Genomic DNA, 27,272 nt, shown 5'->3' on the forward strand with positions numbered 1-27,272 from the left:
CGAGACCATCCTGGTGAACACAGTGAAACCCCGTCTCTACTAAAACTACAAAAAACTAGCCGGGCGAGGTGGCGGGCGCCTGTAGTCCCAGCTACTCAGGAGGCTGAGGCAGGAGAATGGCGTGAACCCGGGAGGCGGAGCTTGCAGTGAGCTGAGATCAGGCCACTGCACTCCAGCCTGGGCGACAGAGCGAGACTCCGTCTCAAAAAAAAAAAAAAAAAAAAAAAGATATTCATAGTGTCTAGTGTCTGTAAATACCTCCAGACAACAAAGCGGTGGGTCATATCTGAACACTTCCTCTGGACCTTAGAACGATTTGTATACTTGCCAAGTCAAAAACTCTAGTCACCTATACTTCTATTATTTAACAGTGGTCATTCCCATTCAGACTTTGCCTCCTCTAAAGATGTTTGTGGAACTGTGTCTAAAGTAAAACAAATGTTCTGTCACTGAAAAAAAAAAAAAAAAAGCATGCTTTAAAGGAAAGCAGTTCCAATAGAACTTGTATGGGGGGCGGTGAGACCTGGAAAAAATGAGGCCCAGTTGTACTTGGCAATGACAAGTTGCAGGAACCCATGGCAACCGGAACCGATCCATTGAAACCAAGCACACCACACTTAGGTTACAACAGGAAACTCAGAGCCCCACAGCAATAGCACAGCAGGGGGAGGAAGTACTCAGCATGAGAATTAGAATACCACATCTCTCATTGGACTTTTCCTTTCAGCATTGAACAAAACTACTGGCCTCATAAGACACTTGGCCTTAGCCTAGATCTACATTGGAGTGAGTAGAGTTCTATGTAGGTCAAATTATGTTTCTTCCACTTTGGAGAATTTCCTAAGGCAGGTGTATTAAACTTAGTATGAAAATTCATGTCTGAAAAATGTATTATCCTAAGGAGCTACTTTCACATATAAAATTTGTGGGATATATATTTTAGTTCAGGAGTACTTAGAAGGTTTATGAAGTACTTAAAAGGTTTAGGAAAAAGGAGTTTGCTGGATATTTTATGTGAGCATATTATTTTAGTCTTTTTTTGGTATTAGAAACAAGTCAACTGATAGTATTGGAGTAGATACTAGAAAAACTTAAGCGTACAGAAGTCTAAAGCTGAGTACTGAGTACATTTGGGCTCAAATGAGGAAACTTTTAACATGCTTTGTGGAAATGAGTTGCAGTGGGTTGGTACATAAACACATTTTTTTTATTTTAACTATTATGAAAAGAGATATATATTTGCTTATGAATACCCTTCATTTTTAGTGCCATATTTAAAGATGCTATAGATAACTTATTTTTCTAATCCTATTATATTTTGAGATACAGTCTGTTGGGCTAAGGAGTAGACAAACACACACAACAAAAATCATTTGCATCTCTCAACATATACACACACACAAACACACATAAATCTTTTCTGAGATATGCTTAAAAGAGCTACCTAGTTTGCTATTAAATATACTGCTATTGTGTGTACCAAGTATTTTGCATTTACAAACTAAGACATCACATGGTGAAGGTATCAATGCTACTTGTGTCCCAGGGAAAAATAATTGCTCAGTAGAATCCATATACTTCATTCCTCTCTTTCCAGATGTACACTACACTAGGAAGGATGAAACTTACCAGGGCCATTTTAAATTCTAAATTTTTCATTTAAATCCTTCCTATTTAATTAAAAGATAACTAAAATTACAACTCCTCATGAAGAAGGAAACAAAGGTTGCCTTTTTTCTAAATTTCTTTAAGACTCACAAGGCATTATACATGTTTGTGATTCTTCCCATTAGTTTTTAAAAAATGCTAAAATGATTTGCCCTCAATCTTTTGACAGTTCATTCAACAAATGACTCCTGAGTGGGGTCCAACTGATCATTTATCAGGTATGTTTTAAGTTGTTCATTCTTGAGGTACTTTATAGCAGCCTGAGTAGGTAACACCAAATTGAAAAGTTGCTATATTCAAGGGTTAGCCTTTTGCTCTCCTTACCACTACACTTAGAAGTTGTATTTTAGTAACTTTCCTGAGAAAATGAGTAATTTATGGCCATTTTAGTTTCTACCACTTCAAAAGGGATCAAATTTGACAAGATGAAACTGCTACCAAAATGTTTGGCAGCTTATGAAGTTTGATGAGAAAGCGAAGCTAGCTCTCAATTCCGACAATTCTAACAAAAGCCAGAATTGCAATCTGTTGTTCTTGAGCCCCACACAATTGTCTCACAGACAAAGCCTATGAATATAAAGATGATAGCATATTCAGATCAAAGGTAAAGCATTAATGTATGCATAGGGTTAGCGTGTGAAGCGGAACGCTTGCTCACCCTTAGAAGTAACCAAAGTAGATATGAATGCATGAAGCTTCCGTGCTATTCCCTTTCTATTGAATTGGCCTTGATTTCCTCACTCTAAGCATTCTCTGGACCCATATTTAAATTCATCAAGAAAGAGATTTTTTTTGTTTCTGCTGTGCATACAATAGATTCTGACCATGGCAGCAAAGCCACTCTTCAGCCCTGTCTATACTAAATTATTAAAGAAAATATGTCAGATTAATTACTCTCCACTATAGGCTCTCAGGTTATAGGATCATGGCTTCTATAAAGTGGCTTACATTCAGTTCACAAGTGGCTCTCAATTTATCTTCAGAACGGCAGCAGAAGTCAAGTGACATATATCTATTGTTGTTGTTGTTCACACATCATTTGTGTTGGGTTCTATTCTCTAGATTGATGTTCCTAAAGGAAAGAGTGCCAGGAAGAAGGCACCCTAGGTGGCCTCAGCACAGGCTGAGCAGAGGGAGGAACCATTACCTTCTTCTGAGAGACCTTAACTCTTACAACTCTGAACAGGCCTAGAAGAGAAGCATTATAATCACACTGCAGTGGATTCCTCCCCTTATGATCCCAGGGCCCTGTTAGCTGAGAGCCTGGTGGTAGAGTACGGAGGGACTGAAGAATAGAGGAAGGGGCCAGGTACAGTGGCTCACCCTTGTAATCCCAGCACTTCGGGAGGCCGAGGAGGGTGGATCAGTTAAGGTCAGGAGTTCAAGACCAGCTTGGGCAACATGGTGAAACCCTGACTCTACAAAAAATATAAAAATTAACCAGGCGTGGTGGCACACCTGTAGTCCCAGCTACTCAGGAGGCTGAGGCAGGAGAATCACTTGAATCCAGGAGGTGGAGGTTGCAGTGAGCTGAGATCACGCCACTACACTCCAGCTTGGGCAACACAAGATCACGCCACTGTACTCCAGCCTGAGCAACAGAGCAAGACCCCATCTCAAAAAAATAAAAATAAAAAATAGAGGGAGGAAGTAGCTCTTTATATTTGCAATAGGTAGACATGTGGAGAATATTTTAGACAAACACATGCAGGCATACAACACAGAGCTTTAGAGAGAGTTATGGTAATCAGGTTTACCATAAAAATCCAAAATGCTTATAATACAATACTAAAAATAGCTCACTTGATTGTGGATATATAATCTACCTTTCAGTGAAGAATTCTATATGATGCTGCTTTAATGCAGTTTTACGCTAATGATAAACATTTACTTAGTACATCATAAGTAAATAATGGTTTTCTACAAAACTGAAAATGTACTCCTTTGTTTCAGCACAGCATATGGGAAAGCACTCATCCACAACTTTAGGTGTCATTAGCTTCCTTTTGTCTCTAAAGATAGCATCAATCACAATGGGGCTAGTTTACAATTCTCATTTAATTAAAAAAAAAAAAGATAAAATAGTTTGTCAGTCATTTAGAATGAGCTGGAGAATAGCAATGACTCTGGTTTAGAATTATATTCCATTTTAATTTCACTAAAAATTAAAAAACTGTAGCTCATTTATTTTAATGTTTGTTCCTCTCCAAAATAATCAATCATTTAACTCTGTTTCTAAATGAAATAACATACATCTGAGATATTTGACACAAATATACAGTATCATACACCACCTGACAATATCTGAATTGAAAATTGCCATTCAGCTCTTCAAAAAATCTAACCCTAGTCCTGAGCCTTCTCAGAAACAGGCATTATGTTGGTTATAGGAAGATTTTGTAAATAATTTTTATATTAACAGAAGTTAGAAATATTGTGAAAATATTGTTTATCTTCCCTAGCATCAAAAAAGTCTTTTTTTATGATTGAATGTGGTTTCTTTTAAATGGACAAATTTCATACTTTATGAAAATCTAAAAATATTTGTTAACGGATGTCCACAGAATGAAATATACTTTGAAAAAGTTTGCGAAGCCATTTTAATACATACCTTTAACATCACACAATTCAAAAATAAAGAAAATTTAAAGGCACAACAACATCCCTAGTATCTAACTCCACCTTTCAACGTACACAATACTGAAGTGTTAGAGAAAACTATCATTTTAAATACCATCAACCACACAAAGTCTTATTATATCCTGTTGAAGTAAACTAGATTTTACTGAGCTTTCTTTATTTTTTTTTTAAATTCTGGGGTACTCAATGAAGAAGTTGACCCACAGATAAGTTTTTACAGAAATATTAAACATTCAATCAGTTTTCTTTAAGTGCTAAATATTTGGGAGTCAGCCAGAATAAGAATTCAATTGCAGTCAATAAAACAAATGTGACACAAACAGCTTCCCACTTTCAAAGGCAATATGAGAGTATATAGTCCACTCTCTATTGTTGCTTCCCTACACAGAGGCCTATATAAAAACTGGCAAGAGCTACCAACAGGGCCTCTGCTATTGTAGAAGAGTGATTGTTTTGTATTTGGTCCTGATAGATATGCGGCTTCTGAATATTTCTTTTTGAAATAGTAACAGGCCAAAATCCTATTAGTAACTAAGAAAAGACATCATCAGTCCTAGTCCCTAAATTCTCATCTTTTCAGACATTTGCAACTAGAACCACACACACACAAAAAAATCATAAAAGCATTATCAGCAAGTATAGCTATTTTGCATTGCTATTGCCTTTAGCATAAAAAGTAAATTTTTTTCTGAAAAAGTATGAATAAAAATTTAAAATGAAACCATGTAGCGAGAGTCCTAAGACAGTCCCCTAACCTTTGGCTTATATTTGAAGCTAGTCAGAGGTAAATAGAATTGAATAGGACCCAGGAAAAGTTGACTTCAGATTGTCTCCCAGAGGAAAAAGGGCATAGGACTAAAAAAAAAAAAAAAAAGAGTTGCTTTCTACTAAGTGATACAGTAATAATATTATATAAGCCATAGAATTAGTTAAATATGTCATTTAATTTTCTTTCCAAATTGTCCACTTTTAAAAGATTATGCTTAAATTTAGCTCATATAAACACCAAAAATTACAAAGCAGCATATTTAAGTGAAACAATAATAGTACAGTTCAGCATTATACTTTTTGAACCACTTCCACATACATATATATTTTCACTTGCTGTGTTAAACCCTCTTATGATGTTGTTTTATTACAGAGGAAGGCACTGTATAATAGACTTACGTGACTTGCCCACAGTCCTACAGCTGAGACTAGAAATGAGATCTTCTGACAATCTCCAGTGCTCTTAGGGGAGAAGAACAAAAAAAGTACATTTTAGTACAAACATAGATTCACTCTGAAAACTTACTAAACAGTTTTTGTGACACTTTCATTCTGCAGTTTTAGCAACACATAAATTCAAGGCATAGTGAAAATATGCACATAGAGCTCAACGTCCATAAATTTTAGCTTATTTTAAAAACCAGATAAACTCTTGTTGAGTTGAAAAAATTATGTACCTTTCAGGTCAACATAAAAATTTTACAATTAAAACTGCTTCCCAAAAATGCAGGGAAATTGGCTTATGATCCCTGACATCCGACTTGTTCAAGTAAAAGTAGAAGAGATTTTCACATCTCTTGGACAGGAAACAATGATGTGACATCTCTATTTCCTTCCCACTTTGAGAGTCTGAAATTCTGCGTATTACCCTAGGTCCTCTTAAGGAAAACAACAAAATTCTCATACCTCTTTGAAGTTGTGGACACTTAATAAGACTGAGAAAAAATTCATTCTCAGAACTTCTATAAAAGCTCAGCTGTTTTGGAATTTAAGTAAGTCACTTGTTTAGTAAATAGCTGCTTTTATTGCAGCCTGTCTTCGTTATGAAATGGAAAACTACCTAAGGAAAGCACTCCTCTGTAAGAACCAACATAGCTAGAAATAAATGCAGGTCTTTTATGCCTGTTAAAACAGACATTCAAAATTGTTTGCTGACATCAAATGTTTGGCACGGTACAAATCTGACAAAATTCATTGGATTATACAAAAGGGGGAATAAAACAGCAAAAGTGAAGCACAGGCCTATAAAAGGACTTGTTTTGATTTTTTTTAGAACAAAACTTCTATTTCCATATCTAGATATGATTTTAAAAATTGATCCACATAATGTGGTAGCCTGTGGTGTTTCAATATGAAATACCTGAGAAGGTGATTACTAAGGGCATCACAATAACCCTAACAACTTCAGCACTACCTAATTTCTTTTTCATTTTTCTCCTCATCACAAATAGCAATCACTTTATGCCCTGAAGCATGAAGACTTCACAGCCACTGTAATTTTACCCAATCCAGGCAGTATACCTATAGTTATTCTTATTCATAGATTCCCAGATCATTTCTAAATATAAAGATATCGTCTTTAAAACTCTGTTACGTAAGTGACTACCATGGATGAAATAGGTGTTTCATACAATACAGTTTACTTTTTCCCCCCATTTTGAGCACAGCTTTACCATCTCTGCAGGTATTTGTTTCACAAAAACAGGAAATTCCTCTCTCTCTCTCTCTCTCTATATATATATAGATATATATATATCTATATATAGGAATTTATAGTGTTTCATAGATAAAAGGACTGGTTTGTCAAAATAGCCATTTTTAGAGTATTTATTAAAAACAATGAATGAAGTTAGATTACCAAGGAAGAACACAAAGGAACCCACATATATTATAGTTGGAGGAATTACATCATGCCATATTTATATCATGAAACTTTAAGATGATTAAAGTTCACAGGATAAATCTAACACTAAATAAATGGTAATAGTAGTAGATGGAAACAAGATATCATTGTACAACATAGAATCTGCCATAAAGTGTTTTTTCCCTGCACATTTTCATAATGGCTGTTAGAGTAATGATTACAACATCCCTCATTTTTATGTCTCTGGAATATACTTTGACAAACTGAGGTTTCAAAGTACATCCATTATCTCACCTGATGTCATTTTACTTGATGAAGAATTTTAATAAGTTACCCAAAGTTAAATAACAATAGCACATGATCTTGTATGGGTTCAGGCTCATTCTTGGTCTCCACTCTCCTTCATGTCTCACAGAATTCAATCAATTGTCTGGTATTTGTTTTTTATGGGAGCCAATCACCCACCATCTCTGAAATTATGCCAAAGGGTAACTAGGACCTGATTCTAAGCTCTGTTAATTAGACAGCAGCCTCAACAGAGATAAAGTAATTCGAATAAGAAAACACCATATCAGAGACTACATAAATGAAAACAATAAAAAGGAAATAAAAATTTAATAACGACTATGTACCACACCCATGTATACTGGAACTTGATCCCCCTAACTCCTTGTAGTTGTTGCTTTTATCTTCATCTGGACAGATGCTGCTGCTGCAACTGAGGTTAAATAGCTGATGAGTGACAGAAGTAGAACTGGAGCCCATTACTGTCTAGGTCCCAAGCCCATGAGCCTCTCACTATGTTGCCTTGTTTCTCTCCAAAGTCACAGAATCCTACTTAAAGACAAATTAAGAAAAAAAAAATCCCATCTTTATTCATCCTGCCATTTCCCACTGTGAAAAAATACAAGCACATAGTGTCGGATAATATCCATTTCCCAGATGTTTTTCTAGCTCTCCCATCTAATGACCGTTTAATTCTTTTTTTATTTTCACAATAATTATTGTTCATATCAGATTTAGTATTGCTTCAATCATGGTGCTGCTTGTAGCACTATCATTTTACTCTCAAAAGACAAAAGAAGGTCAGGGAGATGAGCTGAGAACACCCCAGCATACCCCTTCTTCCTAAGGAACTCCAGGTGCTCACCATGATGCACCCTCCATTATTCACTCCAGCTGACAAAAATTACCCAAGCAATGCCCTTCTGTGAACTTCTACTCTAAGCCAATTTCAAGGTATTAGAGCTCTCTGGCAAGACAGACTGAAGGGCAGACAATATTTTTTTCCTCTTACACAGCTAATGTTCGTTCCCCTTTGGCTTAATTCTTAAAATGGGTTTTAAATTCAATTCAGTGAAAGCCCCAGTATATCAGACATTTGATAGTGTCTTGTGAGACCTGAGGAAAGGGTTGACCAGAACTGAACTTGACTTTAATACAAGACCATGTTCTATTTTTGTTTAACTTTGGGTATTTCTCCCCTAGGAGGAGGACAGAGGAGAACTAACCAGCTCCAGGACTAAGGTAAGAGGGGAGTTTTCTTTCAAAAGAATGGCTTCCATCCATTTGAAGGAAACCCCTCCCCCACCTGTTTTTTAATCCCTTTTTCTTTATACATTTATATTTTTTAACCCACCAGCATAAGGAAACCAGCTTGCCACTTGTGCATAATAGTCATTTGAACATTCACTTGCAAATGGTATAGCAGGAAAAAATAGAAACTTTCACAGAAGTCATATCAGTCATATGCTAATGCATTTATGTTTTCTATCATCATTAAATATTAGTACCAGTCTTCCATTAAGGCTTAGATACTTGCATAGGCCTTAGAAAATTTTTATCAGCTGTTAATTTCTCTATTTGGAGAATATACGTAGTTACTATCAGTCAAACCATAGTGGTCACAAAAATATCAAAACTAAAATCCAAAGCATTTTTATACAGAAATATATCATTATTAAGACAAAATTAATAAAATTAATCACTAATATGATTTTTATGATATATATTTGGAAATATGATCAGTCTGGACTTTTGGGTTGAAGCTATACAAACTTAATGAGATTTTTAAGGTGCCATAGGAAAACTGTGGTTAGAAAAATAGGAGGAAAGGGAGGAAATATTTTGTTAAGCAGCCTCTCTCCATGTTTATACACCCTCTTCCCAGGCCTCTTGTATATTTATTTTAATGGTTTTCACTATAACCTCTCACTTTTTGTGTTGCTGTCCATAGAAATCATTAATATTTCCTGACTTCGGTATTCTCTTTCAAATTGGTCTTTCCATAGAGCAAAACCAAGAGGAGAAACAAGTGAGAGAATTTAAAGGGGTGGTGCAGTGGCTCACACCTGTAATCCCAGCACTTTGGGAGGCCAAGGCAGGTGGATTTCTTGAGCCCAGGAGATTGAGACCGGCCTGGGCAACATGGCAAAACCCCGTCTCTACAAAAAAATAGAAAAATATTAGCTGGGCTTTATGGTGCATGCCTGTTGTCCTAGCTACTCAGGAGGGAGGATTGCTTGAGCCTGGGAGGTAGAGGTTTCAGTGAGTCGTGATCATGCCACTGCACTCCAGCCTGGGTGACACAGCCAGACCCTGTCTCAAAAAAAAAAAAAAAAAAAAAAAAGAAATAAATTTAAAAATAAATAAAAACATCTAGAAGTTGAGATAGAAAAAGAAAAATAGACCATATGGATTATGAAAGGCACCAGCTTCTAGATCCTATTCAGCAATAATTATTTGTTATCATTTTCCGCCAAAGAAGCTAGATCTTGTGTGACTCAAGTAGATTTTAGGAAAGTTTTAAGATCAGGTAACAGAGACACTTGGGGCTCAAGAAGAAGAAAATTTTAGGAAAGGAGAAAAAAAAATGTACCAAAAAAATGAGAATTCAGGCAATTTGTTGCAAAAAATAAAGAGTCATCATCTTTCAGTAATACAGGTCTACCATTTTGCTACAAACGTGTTTAGAAGCCTTGCATATCCTTAAAGTTGGATTGTTAGAGCATGTAATGAAAGAAAATCCTTTCCAAAGGATATGTTTTTGTTAGAGGCTATTGTTTTCTGAGCAGGAACAATAGTGGCTATGTGATTAGGAACTTACATGAAAAGATACATTCAAAATAAATTCATTTTAACATCAAAACATAATATCTATTATGTAGATAAGTGTATTCTAATGGTTATCAAATCCAGAAACTTAAGCATTAAACTTTTAGAACATGGCATATTTTGTTGACTGATTGTCTGACAAAACCTAATTTTGACTTTCTCACTCACTGACTTCTTTAATGAAAAGTACAGGATATAGTTGAATCACATTATTTATTCTTAATTTATTCATCCTGAATTTTAAGATGCAGACACACGGACTCTCCACTGAAGCAGTCACACAAAAGAAGGAAATTGTCACAACATTGTCAGTGAACTCTTTATATGTTAGAATTTGATGTTTACATGGACATTTGTTATATCAGGAAGATTTGTTGTACTTTGAATTCTTATAAAATACTTCATAGAAATCTCACTCAGGGAAACAATTGGTGGTAGTTCTACAATGACTTAGCTCTTTTGGATAGCAGAACGTTGAAATGAAAGCACCATTTTTCTGTTTTGTTGCTTAGTAAAGTGAAAAGCATTGATTTATAGTACTTTCACTCAATTTATTAAGTATATTTCAAATAGTTCATGAAAGTGTCCAAACTAATAGCTTAAGATACCCAACTTCTGACAAGTAGCAAATAACTGAACGACCATGTAATATGTGTAATATGTTCTAGTATTCACACCAATAGAAGCAAATGTAGGTGAGACTATTTTAAGAATTTAAACTTTTTGTCACTTTTTGAAATTTGAGTTGTTTAAAAAACGGGCATTAGAATATATTTCTATTTTGAAATATGACTATGAGCCCTCTTGCTTTCAAAATAAGCTGCTTTGTATCTTCACTTAGAATCTCATAAACTTAAAATATTTAAAGACTCATGGATTTAGACTCCTTAAGCTTCAACTATTTTCAGAGAGTAACAGAAAAGCTACGTATTCTCATAGATGTGAGTCCCCATGTATCTGAACTTTGAATAAAAAGCTCAGCTTCCCTTCATTAGCTTGTAATCTCTGTTTCTGTAAGAAGTACTCTTAGTTTGTAATCCCTATTTCTACAAGCAGCACTGTTTTTACTAAAGTTTCTTCTCTAATTTGTGTTGCTTTCCAGCCTAAACAAAATCCAGGCCAAAAGCTCTGATAGGTGAAGCAAGATCAATTAAAACACATTTTAAGTGATAAGAGCAATATCCAAATGCTGGCCTCCTGCTAAGGAACCTGAAATCTTAAATGAAAGAAGAAAGTGGGAACTTTTTATTTTTAAATTTTCACTCTCAAGAATTTAATGGAAAATTTATAGTCTTTGTATGTGAAGTTTAAATAGATTCATTTAGTGAGTTAAATACATATTAAAATATGCAGTGAAATAAATCTTAAACCAGAGTTGACACTTAGTATCTGTTGGTAATAAATGTAATTTTTAATTTTTAAAATAAAGATAAATCATGTTATTCTAAGAAGTAAATTTAGTAACAGAATAATTTTCTTCTTTTTTTTTTTTTTTTTTTTTTTTTTTTTTGGAGATGGAGTCTTGCTTTGTCGCCAGGCAGGAGTGCAGTGACGTGATCTTGGCTCACTGCAACCTCCGCCTCCCAGGTGCAAGCGATTCTCCTGCCTCAGCCCCCTGAGTAGCTGGGACTACAGGTGTCTGCCACCATGCCGACTTGACTTCTGTGTTAGACAAACCCAGCTTCCTGTTTCACTTTTGCCACTTAGTAGCCAATCAACTTTAGGCCTCACTATCCTCATCTGTAAAATGGAGATGTAATCCTACCATATGGGATCGTTGTAAAGATTCAGTGACAATAATAAGAACTTCACACAGTGTCTGGCTAAATAAAATATAATACAGTTATAATTTAAAAGTGTATGTAAGCTAAATTGTTGAGAAAACTTGAATGTCAGAAAAGTTAGAATAATATCTTGGAGGCAATCATGAATTCCTGAAGACTTTTGACAAGGCATTCTAAACAAGCAGAGAAGCAAAGTTATTCTGACTCTGGGTAGCAGAGGATAGATTGAGAAAGCCAGTGGATCTGGTCTTGGGTGATAAAGCCTTCAACTAAAGTGATGCCAGTTGAAAAGAAATGAAAATATAAATATGAGTCACTTGTCATGAAAACAATTCTTAATGGATAATTGGCTAGAGGAAAGGAAGGGAAATGAAAATTCAAAGATGAGACTGAGTTTTTGTGGTTGGGCCTTATTATTTTGGCATTCCTTTTTACACTTCTGTTTCTTCTGTGTAGAATCTCCCAAGCCATGATACTAAAGCTTCTATATGGTACTGTTCTTGGGAGCCAAGATTACATGTCTCAAAAGATTAGAACTTAAATCAATATGAACTTTGTATGTGTGAAAAAAAAGACATTTTATCTTTGGAAGAAAATCCTACCATCTAGTTAAATCAAGTCATTTCATCTAGATTACTGGTAATGCTTTTCAAAGAAACTTATCTGCTACCCTTCCTTCTCGGGTATTTAGGATGTATCTGTTCAGTTGACAAGACCACCTGCCTTTCAAGTTTTTTCTCAGCTCAAGGAGTATTTAGCCTGAGAGGATTGAAACTGCCATCTTACACTGGCTTCCAAAACTTAATCAGGCATAGACCCTACCAAGCCTGACAAACTTCTCAGGAAAAAGAAAATTTCCCACAGAGCCATAGAAGGACGAATATAGTTTAGCTACACAGGGAAGAGTCACGATAGGAAATAAAAGGTATCCTGGTACTGTAGGAAGAGCACTGGACCAGAAGGCAGAAGACCTGCACCCCAGCTGGGCTTTGATGGACAAGTCACCTAACTTTCATTAGGCCCCAGGGTCTGCATCCTGGGGCCTAATGAGAAGGTTGGGCATAACCTCTTACCTACATTTTGATTCAAAAATTCTGGGATTCTAAGTCTTTAAAGCAGTTGATGAAAGTTTTTAGGAGTCAGCAAAGGATGGGAAAAGTAAAGATGATCTGTGGACCATGGAATGGAATTCTGGAAATCACATAAGGAGATGAAGCAATCAAGAGTCGGAGACAGTCGGGGAGTCCACACAGCAAATCACGGTACAGGCAGGGCATCTGCATGAAAGACACAGTACTGTTGAACAGTTCACATGCGGTTTATGTAACAGAGACCAGTTCCTACATTTTAAAATTGTATTTTACTTACTTTAAAGTAAATTTACTTTAGAATAATAATAACCACAACTTGAAAAATGAATGCTATTCAGAGATAACTGGAAGCACTTCACTAGCTAGCCGTGGTCTCATTTGAAACAAAACTCTCATATGTATAATTTGAGCACAGTGATAATAACAAAGGAGTGGCCTGAGGCAGGGACTTTACTGAGTATAGTCTCAAACAGCACCCCAAGGCCACCACAAATAAATAAAATTTATGGTATGAAATATGAATAGTTGATATTTTCTCAATATTATATAACTAAAAGCATCTTTTCACAGTTTTTTTAAAATTTTTATTGGTTTCACATTCAGTATTTAAAAATGGGAGTGGGTGTGGTGGCTCATGCCTATAATCCCAGGCAAGTGGATTGCTTCAGCCCAGGAGTTCAAGACCAGTATGGGCAACATGGCAAAACCACATTTCTACAAAACATACAAAAGCTAGCTGGGTATGGTGGTGTGCACTTGCAGTCAATCTTAGCTACTTAGGAGGCTGAGGTGGGAGGATCACCTGAGCCTGGGGAGGTCAAAGCTGCAGTGAGCCATAATCATGCCACTTCACTCCAGCCTGGGTAACAGAGTAAGACCCTGTCTCAAAAGATAAAAATAATAAATGAAAATGTTCTGCATATGATGTAGCTGTACAACGATCATAGATTGAGCCTAGTACCTTGGAAATCCCTTCTCAATAAATCAGTCTTAAAACCTCTGCTCTATTAAAATTCTGAGCCACCGGGTGTCATAGAAATGTTTTTATTTCTCTTACCTTTAATAGACAGACTTGGAAGTCATCACTATTTTTAAAATAAATGTTATTCGAATTTAGAATAGATATCTTTTTAATCTGTGTTCAAGTTGCCCTTCCAAGGTCTGTGAACCCCTGAAATTATGTATCAGTCTGGGGTTTTGTAAGTTTGTGCATCTCTTCCTGAGAAAGTATTTGTAGTTTCATGGAATTCCAAAAGAGATCCATGACCCAAAGTAAGTAAGAAAATTCTACTCTGTGACCTAAAATTGACAAAATCAAGAAGCTAAGCTTCATGAAATATTTGTTAATATTACCTAAAAAATACTCAACACTAAAAATATACTTAAAATTTTCAATGATCACAATCCGTAGCTAATGCTCTGGCTGAGTTACTGGGAGACATCCTCACAAAAATCACAAAGCTCCTTCAAAGAATCACATTCCTCAGACCCATGTCTCAACTAGAAATTAATTGTGCAAATTCCAATGAACATGCAATCTATAGACAATTGCTGGAATCCAGGCAAGTATCTGTTTAACTTGTTCAGCTCTCCTTGACTCAACTTGGAATATGAAATACAAAGGTTTCCACACTAACTTAATTACATATATGTCATCCAAAACTCAAAGCAAAGACACTAAATCCTTCCTTATCAAAGGAGTTTTCAAGTGCTCATTGCAAATCATGCTGAGTCTGAATTGTCTTTCCACTTACAAAATTTTTTCTCTCCTTATTTTAATATTAAATTCCTGATCAATAGTACCATTTAATGTAAATCTTATTTGTCATTGCATAGGCAAACTGGAGTAAAAACGCAATATCTTTTCTAAAAACTTTTTGCATATATATGTAGAGCAATCTAGCCCAAATTCTGCCTTTGGAAATGAGTGCACAAATCCAATGAAGCAATAAGAGCCTTGTGCTTGTCTACTGGAAGGAATAATTTGGGAAGAAAAGTAATAGCACAGCTACAAGTTAAATTGAAAACTTAGTGGAGCATTGATAATGCTGAAAACTGGCTACTCTTTGAGGCCTAAATAGTTGATAAAGGGTAGAATTGTGAATGCAAAAGCCTTTCCTTAAAATTAGACATATTTAGTTCTTAACTCTTCATCATTTGACAGCCTATTGATTCTTATTTACTTTTTGTTTTCTTGATTAATAAAATAGTCATTGGTTCTCAGTAGGTCATTAATTGACATTACACAGAGTTACGGGGTTTGTTGTAAATTCTCAGCTTTTTTGCTAACTTGCTCCATTCACCTTTATTTGGAGGACATCATTAATTAAACTACAAAAGTAAATTCTACGTGATATTTGCTTCTCTCTACCTATTTCATCTTGTTATATGGAATATGCATAGAATTTTTGTGAAAATACTGACAATGCAGCTATCATTTAATAACAGAATGAATAGTCTATGTAGAGTTGGTTATTCATATTTCATGAAATTACTATTTTCTTATTAGCATGGTTCTGGGAAAACTATAGCACCTATATATGTATATACATACACACACACACACATATATATACACATATACACACACACACACACATATTTGTTGCTCACGAAGCTTAAATCAAATACATTTTCCAATCTGGAATTTTAGTTTGATTTCAAGAAAGGTATAAAATAAATATGTAACGTGATAGAATATAAAAATAAATCGTATTTTTTTAAGTCCTACAAACAAATCCAAAAAAAGACTTTTTCTTAGGGTCTCTAATACTTGTTAGGGAAAGAACATAGTTGCTAGCCATAAATCTCTTTTTCTGAAAACAGAGATAAAAGCTTTTTCTTTTTTTGTAAATAGCCCACTTAGCAGGACTCAAGCCTATTCAGTCACATTCATTTAATTCAGCCTAAGGGAAAAGACTCACCTTGTCTATATAAATATGTGTGAAACAGCAAGTCTTCTCCCTAGGTCCCTAAGAGTTCTATTAACCTCCTGTAGCTCCTATTTGATGGGGTATGTCTGCTAATTGATGCATTACTCATACTTCTCTGCCTGACCTGTTCCCATCAAATAAAGGAGAGCCCTCATAGAAGTCAAATACATCACATGTCCTCCAGTCTGTGACTAGAGGGACAAAACCAACTGAACCAAAGCAAACCACATAATCAGAAACAATAAATGTTTTTCTAAGAACTTTAAGAAAACACCTAATTTATACCTCAAATTTTATTTAATTCAAAATAGAGTATATTTTTTTGCCTTGAATAAAACAATTCCATTAGGTGTTATATTACAAAATAACTGAAAGCTTTGTTTGTGTTTTACTAATTAATACAGTATCACCTCCCACTGCCCAGAAAATTTTGGGTGTGTGGGGAGGCATAAAGAACAAATGAAATTTAAGTTCATCATAATCTTACACCCAGAGATTGTGATTTGTTGTATTTTCTTCCATATTCTTTTCAACAATCAACATTATATATACATATACTTATTATATAAATGTATAGTTTATTCTCAGACTAAGATCAAAATGAATACAAACTTGTTTCTTTTTCCACTTAACATTATACTATAAGCACTTCCTCTTGCCATTGAAATTTTTTTAATGGTTATCAAACATCAATCATATAGATCATTCCTACTTATCAATACTATCACCCCAGAAGCTTTGTAACATATGGTACCACAATCTAGAAAAACCTGATACAGTGGGGTTAGGTCTGAGCATCAGTATTTGCAATAGGCAGTTATTATACTCAAGTCAAACTTGAGACCACTTGTGTAAACCAAAATCTCCTTATTCTTCCCTTCTTTTAGATATGTATATTGCTTTCGATGTTTTGCTATATATCCTCCCTTCTTTTGGACATGTATATTGTTTTTAATGTTTTGCTATATATCCTCCCTTCTTTTAGATATGTATATTGCTTTCAATGTTTTGCTATATATAGATATAATGCTATATATATAATGTTATCTGTATGTATATAATGAGATTTATCATAAGTCATTTTGGCAGCACCTTTAATTTCTTAGGATTGATTGCTGAAAGGGGAATTATTTAATTAAGGGTGAGAATTGTTTTAAAGCTTTTGTTGTATAAAGCCAAATTATTTTCTTTTTGGTTTTTAATTCTTTTGAAAAAAAATTCTTCTTTAAAAAATGGGATACATTTGCAGAATAGGCAGGTTTGTTACATAGGTATACATGTGCCATGATGGTTTGCTGCACCTGTTGACCCATCCTCTAAGTTCCCTCCCCTCACCCCCAACCCCCCAACAGGCCCTGGTGTGTATTGTTCCCCTGTGTCCATGTGTCCTCAGAGTTCAACTCCCACTTACGAGTGAGAACATGCGGGGTTTTGTTTTCTGTTCCTGTGTTAATTTGCTGAGGATGATGGCTTCCAGCTTCATCAATGTCCCTGTAAAAGACATAATCTCATTCCTTTTTATGGCTGCATAGTATTCCGTGGTATATATGTACCACATTTTCTTTATCCAGTCTATCTTTGATGGGCATTTGGGTCGGTTCCATGTCTTTGCTATTGTAAATAGTGCTGCAATAAACATATGTATGCATGTGTCTTTATAGTTAAAGGATTTATATTCCTTTGGATATATACCCAGTAATGGGATTGCTGGGTCATGGTATTTCTGGTTCTAGATCCTTCAAGAATCACCATACTGTCTTCCACAATGGTTAAACTAATTTAAATTCCCACCAACAGTGTAAAAGCATTCCTATTTCTCCACAGCCTTGCCAGCATCTATTGTTTCCAGACTTTTTAAAAATCACCATCCTGACTGGTGTGCGATTGTGGTATCTCATTGTGGATTTGATTTGCATTTCTCTAATGATCAGTGATCTTGAGGGTTTTTTCATATGTTTATTAGCTGTGTAAATGTCTTCTTTTGACATGTGTCTGTTCATGTCCTTTGCCCAATTTTTGATGGGGTTGTTTGTTTTTCTCTTGTAAATTTGTTTAAGTTCCTTGTAAATTCTGGATATTAGACCTTTGTCAGATGGGTAGATTGCAAAAATTCTCTTCCATTCTGTAGATTGCCTGTTCACTCTGATGATAGTTTCTTTTGCTGTACAGAAGCTCTTTTTTATTATTATTATTACACTTTAAGTTCTAGGGTACATGTGCACAACGTGTAGGTTTCTTACATATGTATACATGTGCCATGTTAGTGTGCTGCACCCATTAGCTATCATTTACATTAGGTATATCTCCTAATGCTATCCCTACCCCTCCCCCCACTCCACAACAGGCCCCCATGTGTGATGATCCCCATCCTGTGTCCAAGTGTTCTTACTGTTCACTTCCCACCTATGAGCGAGAACATGTGGTGTTTGGTTTTCTGTCCTTGCGATAGTTTGCTCAGAATGATGGTTTACAGCTTCATCCATGTCCCTACAAAGGACATGAATTCATCCTTTTTTATGGCTACATAGTATTCCATGGTATATATGTGCCACATTTTCTTAATCCAGTCTATCAGTGATGGACATTTGGGTTGGTTCCAAGTCTTTGCTATTGTGAATAGTGCCACAATAAACATACATGCGCATGTGTCTTTTTAGCGGCATGATTTATAATCCTTTGGGTATATACCCAGTAATAGGATGGCTGGGTCAAATGGTATTTCTAGTTTTAGATCCTTGAGGAATCGCCACACTGTCTTCCACAATGGTTGAACTAGTTTACAGTCTCACCAACAGTGGAAAAGTGTTCCTATTTCTCCACATCATCTCCAGCACCTGTTATTTCCTGATTTGTAATAATCACCATTCTAACTGGTATGAGATGGTATCTCATTGTGGTTTTGATTTGCATTTCTCTGATGGCCAGTGACAATGAGCATTTTTACATGTCTCTGTTGGCTGCATAAATGTCTTCTTTTGAGCAGTGTCTGTTCATATCCTTAGCCCACTTTTTGATGGGGTTGATTTTTTTCTTGTAAATTTGTTTAAGTTCTTTGTAGATTTGGGATATTAGCCCCTTGTCAGATGGGTAGATTGTAAAAATTTTCTCTCATTCTCTAGGTTGCCTGTTCACTCTGATGGTAATTTATTTTGCTGTGCAGAAGCTCTTTAGTTTAATTATATCCCATTTGTCAATTTTGGCTTTTGTTGCCATTGCTTTTGGTGTTTTAGACATGAAGTCCTTGCCCATGCCTATGTTCTGAATGGTATTGCCTAGGTATTCTTCTAGGGTTTTTATGGTTTTAGGTCTAACATTTAAATCTTTAATCCATCTTGAATTAATTTTTGTATAGGGTGTAAGGAAAGGATCCAGTTTCAGCTTTCTACATATGACTAGCCAGTTTTCCCAGCACCACTTATTAAATAGGGAATCCTTTCCCCATTTCTTGTTTTTGTCAGCTTTGTCAAAGAACAGATGGTTGTAGATGTGTGGTATCATTTCTGAGGGGTCTGTTCTGTTCCATTGGTCCATATCTCTGTTTTGGTACCAGGACCATGCTGTTTTGGTTACTGTAGCCTTGTAGTATAGTTTGAAGTAGGTAGCGTGATGCCTCCAGCTTTGTTCTTATGACTTAGGATTTTCTTGGCAATATAGGCTCTTTTTTGGTTCCATATGAACTTTAAAGTAGTTTTTTCCAATTCTGTGAAGAAAGTTTTTGGTATCTTGAGGGGGATGCCATTGAATCTATAAATTACCTTGGGCAGTATGGCCATTTTCACAATATTGATTCTTCCTATCCATAAGCATGGAATGTTCTTCCATTTGTTTGTGTCCTCTTTTATTTCACTGAGCAGTGGTTTATAGTTCTCCTTGAAGAGGTCCTTCACATCCCTTGTAAGTTGGATTCTGAGGTATTTTATTCTCTTTGAAGCAATTGTGAATGGGAGTTCATTCATGATTTGGCTCTCTGTTTGTCTGTTACTGGTGTATAAGAATGCTTGTGATTTTTGCACATTGATTTTGTATCCTGAGACTTTGCCAAAGTTGCTTATCAGCTTAAGGAGATTTTGGGCTGAGATGATGGGGTTTTCTAAATATACAATCATATCATCTGCAAACAGGGACAACTTGACTTCCTCTTTTCCTAATTGAATACACACTTTCTTTCTTTCTCTTGCCTGATTGCCTTGGCCAGAACTTCCAATACTATGTTGAATAGGAGTGGTGACAGAGGGCATCCCAGTCTTTTGCCAGTTTTCAAAGGGAATGCTTCCAGTTTTGGCCCATTCAGTATGATATTAGCTGTGGGTTTGTCATAAATAGCTCTTATTATTTTGAGATACATCCCATTAATACCTAGTTTATTGAGAGTTTTTAGCATGAAGGGCTGTTGAATTTTGTCAAAGGCCTTTTCTGCATCTATTGAGATAATCATGTGGTTTTTATCTTTGGTTCTGTTTATATGATGGATTACTTTTATTGATTTGCGTATGTTGAACCAGCCTTGCATCCCAGGGATGAAGCCAACCTGATCGTGATGGATAAGCTTTTTGATGTGCTGCTGGATTTGGTTTGCCAGTATTTTATTGAGGATTTTTGCATCAATGTTCATCAGTGATATTGGTCTAAAATTCTCTTTTTTTCTTGTGTGTCTGCCAGGCTTTGGTATGAGGATGATGCTGGCCTCATAAAATGAGTTAGGGAGGATTCCCGCCTTTTCTATTGATTGGAATAGTTTCAGAAGGAATGGTACTAGCTCCTCTTTGTACCTGTGACAGAATTCAGCTGTGAATCCATCTGGTTCTGGACTTTTTTTTGGTTGGTAGGCTATTAATTATTACCTCAATTTCAGAGCCTGTAATTGGTCTACTCAGGGATTCAACTTCTTCCTGGTTTAGTCTTGGGAGGGTGTATGTGTCCAGGAATTTATCAGTTTCTTCTAGATTTTCTAGTTTATTTGCATAGAGGTGTTTATACTATTCTCTGATGGTAGTTTGTATTTCTGTGGGATCAGTGGTGATATCCCATTTATCATTTTTTTATTGCATCTATCTGATTCTTCTCTCTTTTCTTCTTAGTTTTGCTAGCGGTCTATCAATTTTTTTGTTCTTTTCAAAAAACCAGGTCCTGGATTCATGGATTTTTTGAAGGGTTTTTTGTTCTCTATCTCCTTCAGTTCTGCTCTGATATTAATTTCTTGCCTTCTGCTGGCTTTTGAATGTGTTTGCTCTTGCTGCTGTAGTTCTTTTAATTGTAATGTTAGGGTGTCAATTTTAGATCTTTCTTGCTTTCTCTTGGGGGCATTTAGTGCTATAAATTTCCCTCTACATACTGCTTTAAATGTGTCCCAGAGATTCTGGTATGTTGTGTCTTTGTTCTCATTGGTTTCAAAGAACATCTTTATTTCTGCCTTCATTTCGTTATGTACCCAGTAGTCATTCAGGAGCAGGTTGTTCAGTTTCTATGTAGTTGAGCAATTTTGAGTGAGTTTATTAATTCTAGTTCTAATTTGATTACACTGTGGTCTGAGAGAGTGTTTGTTATGATTTTGGTTCTTTTGCATTTGCTGAGGAGTGTTTTACTTCCAATTATGTGTTCTATTTTAGAATAAGTGCCATGTGGCACTGAGAAAAATGTATATTCTGTTGATTTGGGGTAGAGAGTTCTGTAGATGTCTTGAACCAGAGATGAGTTCAAGTCCTGAATATCCTTCTTAATTTTCTGTCTCATTGATCTGTCTAATACTCACAGTGTGGTGTTAAATTCTCCCACTGTTATTGTGTTGGAGTCTAAGTCTCCTTGTAGGTCTCTAAGAACTATTTTTATGAATCTGGGTGCTCCTGTATTGGGTGTATGTATATTCAGAATAGTTAGGTTTTCTTATTGAATTGTTCCCTTTACCATTATGTAATGCCTTTTGTCTTTTTTTTAATCTTTGTTGAAGTTTTTTTTTTGCCAGAGACTAGGATTGCAACCCCTGCTTTTTTTTTTGCTTTCTATTTGCTTGGTAAAATTTTTTCCATCCCTTTATTTTGAGCCTGTGTACGTCTTTGCACATAAGATGGGTCTCCTGGATACAGCCCCCCAATGGGTCTTGACTCCTTATCCAATTTTCCAGTTTGTGTCTTTTAATTGGGGCATTTAGTCCATTTACATTTAAGGTTAATATTGTTATATTTGAATTTGATCCTGTCATCATGATGCTATTTGGTTATTTTGCACACTAGTTAATGCAGTTTCTTCATAATGTCATCAGTCGTTATATTTTGGTGTGGTTTTGCAGTGCCGGTACTGGCTTTTCCCTTCCATATTTAGTGATTCAGGAGCTCTTGCAGGGCAGTCCTGGTAGTAACAAAATCCCTCAGCATTTGCTTGTCTGGAAAGGATTATATTTTTCCTTCACTTATGAAGCTTAGTTTGGCAAGACATGAAATTCTGGGTTGAAAATTCTTTTCTTTAAGAATGTTAAATATTGACCCCCAATCTATTCTGGCTTGTAGAGTTTCTGCTGAGAGGTCTGCTATCAGTCGATTGCACTTCCCTTTGTAGGTGACCTGGCCTGTCTCTCTGGCTATCCTTAACAGTTTTCCCTTCATTTTGACCTTGGAAAATCTGATGATTATGTGTCTTGGGGTTGATCTTCTCATGGGATATCTTAATAGTATTCTCTGTATTTCCTGTATTTCCTGAATTTGAATGTTGTCCTGTCTTGCTAGGTTGGGGAAGTTCTTCTGGATAATATCCTGAAGTGTGTATTCCAGCTTGTTTCCATTCTCCCTGTCTCCTTCTGGTACTCCAACCAATCATACATTCTGTCTTTTTATGAAGTCGTGGAGACTTTGTTCACTCCTTTTCATTCTTTTTTCTCTATTCTTGTCTGCATGTCTTATTTCAGTAAGGTAGTCTTCAAACTCTGATATCCTTTCTTCCACTTGGTCGATTCGACTGTTGATACTTGTGTATGCTTCATGAAGTTTCCATGCTGTGTTTTTCAGTTCCATCAGGTCTTTTATGTTCCTCTCTAAACTGGTTATTCTAGTTAGCAATTCCTCTAACCTTTATCAAGGTTCTCAGCTTCTTTGCATTGGGTTAAAACATGAATTTTTAGCTCATTGTAGTTTTTATTACCCATTTTCTGAAACCTACTTCTGTCAATTCTCTATCTGATCTTCCATCCAGTTCTGCACCCTTGATGGAGAGAGACTGTGATCATTTGGAGGAGAACAGGCACTCTGGTCTTTTGGGTTTTCAGCATTTTTCCATTGATTCTTTCTCATCTTCATGGGTTTGTCCAGTTGGGTTTTTGTGGGGGCCTTTTTGTTGTTGTTGTTGTTGATGCTGTCGTTGTTGCTGTTTGTTTTTCTTTCAGTAATCAGGGCCCTCTTCTGTAGGGCTGCTGCAGTTTGCCAGGGATTTACTTTAGGCCTTATTCACCTGATTTGCTCGTGCCGGGAGATGTCACTCAAGGAGGCTGGAAAGCAGCCAAGATGGGTGCCTGCTCCTTCTTCTTGGACCTCTGACTTCAAGGGGCACCAACCTGATGCCAGTAGGATCGTTCTGGTGATAGGGTGTCTGACAACCCCAGTTGGAGGGTCTCAATCAGTTGGGTGGCAGGACCTATTCAACGAAGCACTTTGTACCTTGGTGGAGAGGGTGTGTTTTGCTGGGGGGAAACCCACCCATCTGAGCTGCCCGCATTCCTCAGAACTACCAGGAGGAGAGGCTAAGTCTGCTGGTCCGCAGAGACTGCAGCCACCTCTGCCTCTAGGAGCTCAGGCCCAGGGAGATCCGAATTCTGTCCCTGAGCCTCTGGCTGGAGTTATTGGAGATCCTGCAGGGAAGACCCACCCACTGAGGAAGGATGGGTCGGGATTAGTCCTGAAGAGGCGCTCTGGCTGCAGACTGCCACAGCCGGGAGCAAGCTGTCCAGCCTCCCTGGCTCTAGCAGAGAAAAAGCACAGCCTGGAGCTATAGAAATGGGTGCTGCCCTTCCCCCACCCAGGTAGCTCAGCATGTTAGGCAGTTGAGATTCCCAGTGCTGGCGGCAGCCCCTCCCCCAAGCAGCTGAAAAGGCTTAGACAGCAGGCAGAGAGGCAGCTGGCGTTGCCCCTCCGCCCCCTCCCCCGCCCCGCCCAGAGTTCGGTAGGTTCAAACAGATTCCAGCTGAGAGGCTGTAAGAATCTACATGTTCCAAGGTTGGGACGTTAGACCCCGGTGGCATGAGTTCGTGAGTGGGATCTTCCCATCTGTGGGTTGCACAGTTTTGTGGGAAAAGCACAGTTTCCCCGGATAGGTAGCGTACTCACCGCCTCCCTTGGCTGTGGGGAGAAGGTTCCCCTTCCCCATGTGGGTCACCACACCACACTGCTCTTCCTTCTCTCAGTGGGTCACGCAAGCCCTGTAGTCAGTTTTGATGAGAGAACCTGGATACCTTGGTTGCCAGTGAAGGATTCAGAAGCTTATTATGTTTTTTCCCGGTGGAAGCCGCGCAACACCACAGCTTCTAGTCAGCCATCTTGGCCCCGCCCATCCTATCTCCGGTGTTTAATTACATCATCAGTGAATGAGAATGCCTGCTCCTCTTATTAAATACTCAACTATACAAAGCACATCTTTATGTTTGCTAGTATGAATGGTGAGAAATGAATTTGCATTGCTGTAATTCACATTAGTTGTACTCCAAATAAGGCAGAATTATTTTTATATGATTTTAGTTTAACTTCAAATAAGGCTGAATTATTTTATATGATTTATGTTTCTTGCTGCGTAAGTTACCTATCCATGTTTTTTGCTGACTTTAAAGGAACGTTCTTATTTTTACACAATTTCTTGTTGTCACACTATTTTTAGTGTTTTTAATCTATGTTAAGATTTATTGAGGACTATGAAAAAAACCTCTCAGCCTCATTCACGTAAATATTCTGGATATTTTAACACTTGATATTTAAATTTTATAGAATATAGTATGAAGAGAGCACTCCAGTGAAGAGGTCACAGGCCTCAAACTATGTATACAGTACTCATACTCCTTATCTTGGAACCAGAAGTGTTTTGGATTTCAGATTTTTTTTTTTTTGGATTTTTGAATATTTGCATTATACTTACCACCAGTTCAGCATCCCTAATCTGAAAACCTGCAATCTAAAACGTTTCCCAAAAAAATTGTTTTAAGTGCCAACATGATGCTCAAAGGAAATGCACATTGGAGCTAATATTTAGGATTTCAGATTTTTGGATTAGGGATACTCAACTAGCATAACTAATGGATACTGGATACTTTCTTATAAGGATAATAATCCACTAACACAATTACACAGTAGTTAAGACAGATGAATTTATTATTTGCGTATACTATTGCCATCATAGTCAACAATAAAGTGTTCATCCCATTAAGTGAGATGGAATTGAATGCGTTTAAACCAGACCAAAGAGAATACTGCAAATTATTTGTTCTACAAACTACATGTGTCCTGAATATCTTGTGGGCAGACAATGACAAAATCTAAGAAGTTGTATCATTTGTCCTTTACAACAATATTTACAAATCCAGGAAATCAGAGAAATAAAATTAAACTTTACGAAAACTTTTTAAATTTGCCCTGTTTATTTAGGTTGACATTTTATCAGATATACACTTTAATACCTCACCAATAGAGAAATTATACTATAAGAAATATGATGTAGAAGTAAATATAATGAGTAAGGCATAAAAGTAAGCATAAAAGCATATCCGGATCTATATAATTTAATGATAAGTTATTTATGGAGGGGGAAAGAATAAGCAATAAATGTCTTAGCCTGCATTAAGCATGCCTTTCACAAGGAAATCTTACTTTGCACTAGATTAATGTGCCCCAAATTATTAATAATAAATGGAAAACATTTGCATATGTTAGTTCCCATACTAAAGTTTGGTTTTATATGACATTTCAACAAAATTCTCATTTACAAAAGTAAGTCTCAAATGCTAGGTCAGTAAAGTACGGATTTTCATAATCTAATTCATTTGAAGAAAATTCCAGGAATAAAAACTTTTGGAAGTTTTTCAGAGGTCCTGGAAGTTGACCAAGTGAGCATTTCATTCCAGGCCTGAATCAAATTCCCTGTCATCTCATTACTATGAGAAAAGCTATTTGGGGAAGGGATTTTCTCACCTAGATTTTCACTAAGGCATACAAGGCAAAGGCAAACACATTACCTTGAACCTATTTCAGTCTATGCAAGTTCGTTGTCAACGCATCTGGCTCTCCAATACGGTTTACATATCTAGAAAAAATGTGGTTGCTTTTTCCTCCTCTTCTATTTTTAAATGGAAAGCAATTCATTTCAAATGACTTTGCAAAAGGTACATTTAATGGAATAAAAGGAATAATTAATGTAAGAAATAGCTAAGTATTTTTCTTCTACGCTTATCTGCTTGGCAGGTCACTATAACAGTGACACTGATATACTTAATCAGGGCAAGAATACCCCTTATAATCAATATGAATTTCTGACTTTGATTTTGAAGTCTATGTCTGAAATATTTGAAGGGGATTTCACAACAATAATAAAATGTGCTGCAGCGAGTATCTGCTCTCTATGTCCGTCATTTATCAGACTTCTTATGGCTTCCTTAGCCGTGTTTATTATTATTTCTTCAGGATTTTGCTTTCTTCTTAGCTTGACAAAAAGTACTTTTCAACCTAGTCCAGTAAAACAAGTGAAGTAATTATATACATATATATGTCATTGATTATTTTTATTATAAATAACATGTAGAAGTGATTCATTCTATAAAATAGAACAGATGTCCAAATGGTCATTATATATGTGGTTTAAAAGTTTAAATAGCAATCTAAGGAGGCCTTTAGACCTAAACTTATTACACGAGGGAATTACATATTTAGCTAGACAATTGTAGAAAACCACAGACACTTTTAACATGCACAGAAATCTTGAAATACTATCTCCAGATATTGATTACAAAATGCCTTCCACTATGCATCATTAAAGAAAGGTAAATTTCATATATGATGGTATTAAGTGGACTCTATTGAGGGACCACATGTTTCTGGAAGGAAAACATGTAGATTAATTGTGAACTGGGTAGTAACTTATCTCTTGGTTCAGGGTATAAAATTACACACGTATGTGGATAGCAGTGTGAAACTAAACTGTTTTTACATGGCCTGTTAGATGGTATTAGAAAGATAATGTTTTAGAATAATTTTGTAGAAAGCTTGATTCCAAACAATTTTTTCAACATAAAGCTTTTTTTCCTTATCCATTCCTTTATTTTGCTTTTTTGTTTTCTATTGTGCTGTGAAACTGTCTTTGGATATGGCTAATAACCCTGTTAAATAACCCTCTCATGAAATAATTTTAGTTTTATCAGAGAAATGGTCTAAACCAAGACAGAAAATAATTG

At 36.2% G+C, this 27,272-nt stretch overlaps 1 protein-coding gene across 12 annotated transcripts in view; it reads left to right on the forward strand.

Moving 5' to 3' along the window:
• Positions 1 to 27,272, forward strand: part of GRIA4 (glutamate ionotropic receptor AMPA type subunit 4) — a 373,574-nt gene that overhangs the window by 327,954 nt on the left and 18,348 nt on the right. Inside the window, exon 15 of one of the 12 annotated variants that reach the window (XR_007719406.1) lies at positions 246 to 9,577. The exons of 10 other annotated variants lie outside the window; for them this stretch is intronic. Coding sequence is in view for 1 of the 2 variants with exons in the window: in XM_050758803.1 (XP_050614760.1) it covers positions 8,429 to 8,450 (22 nt within the window). In the remaining variant the exon portion in view is untranslated. Of the gene's footprint in view, positions 1 to 245; positions 9,578 to 27,272 lie in introns of those variants that run through there. One more of the 12 variants, XM_050758803.1, reaches the window with a different exon arrangement.

This window comes from Macaca thibetana, chromosome 14, assembly GCF_024542745.1.
Source record: "Macaca thibetana thibetana isolate TM-01 chromosome 14, ASM2454274v1, whole genome shotgun sequence".
Taxonomy (NCBI): domain Eukaryota; kingdom Metazoa; phylum Chordata; class Mammalia; order Primates; family Cercopithecidae; genus Macaca; species Macaca thibetana.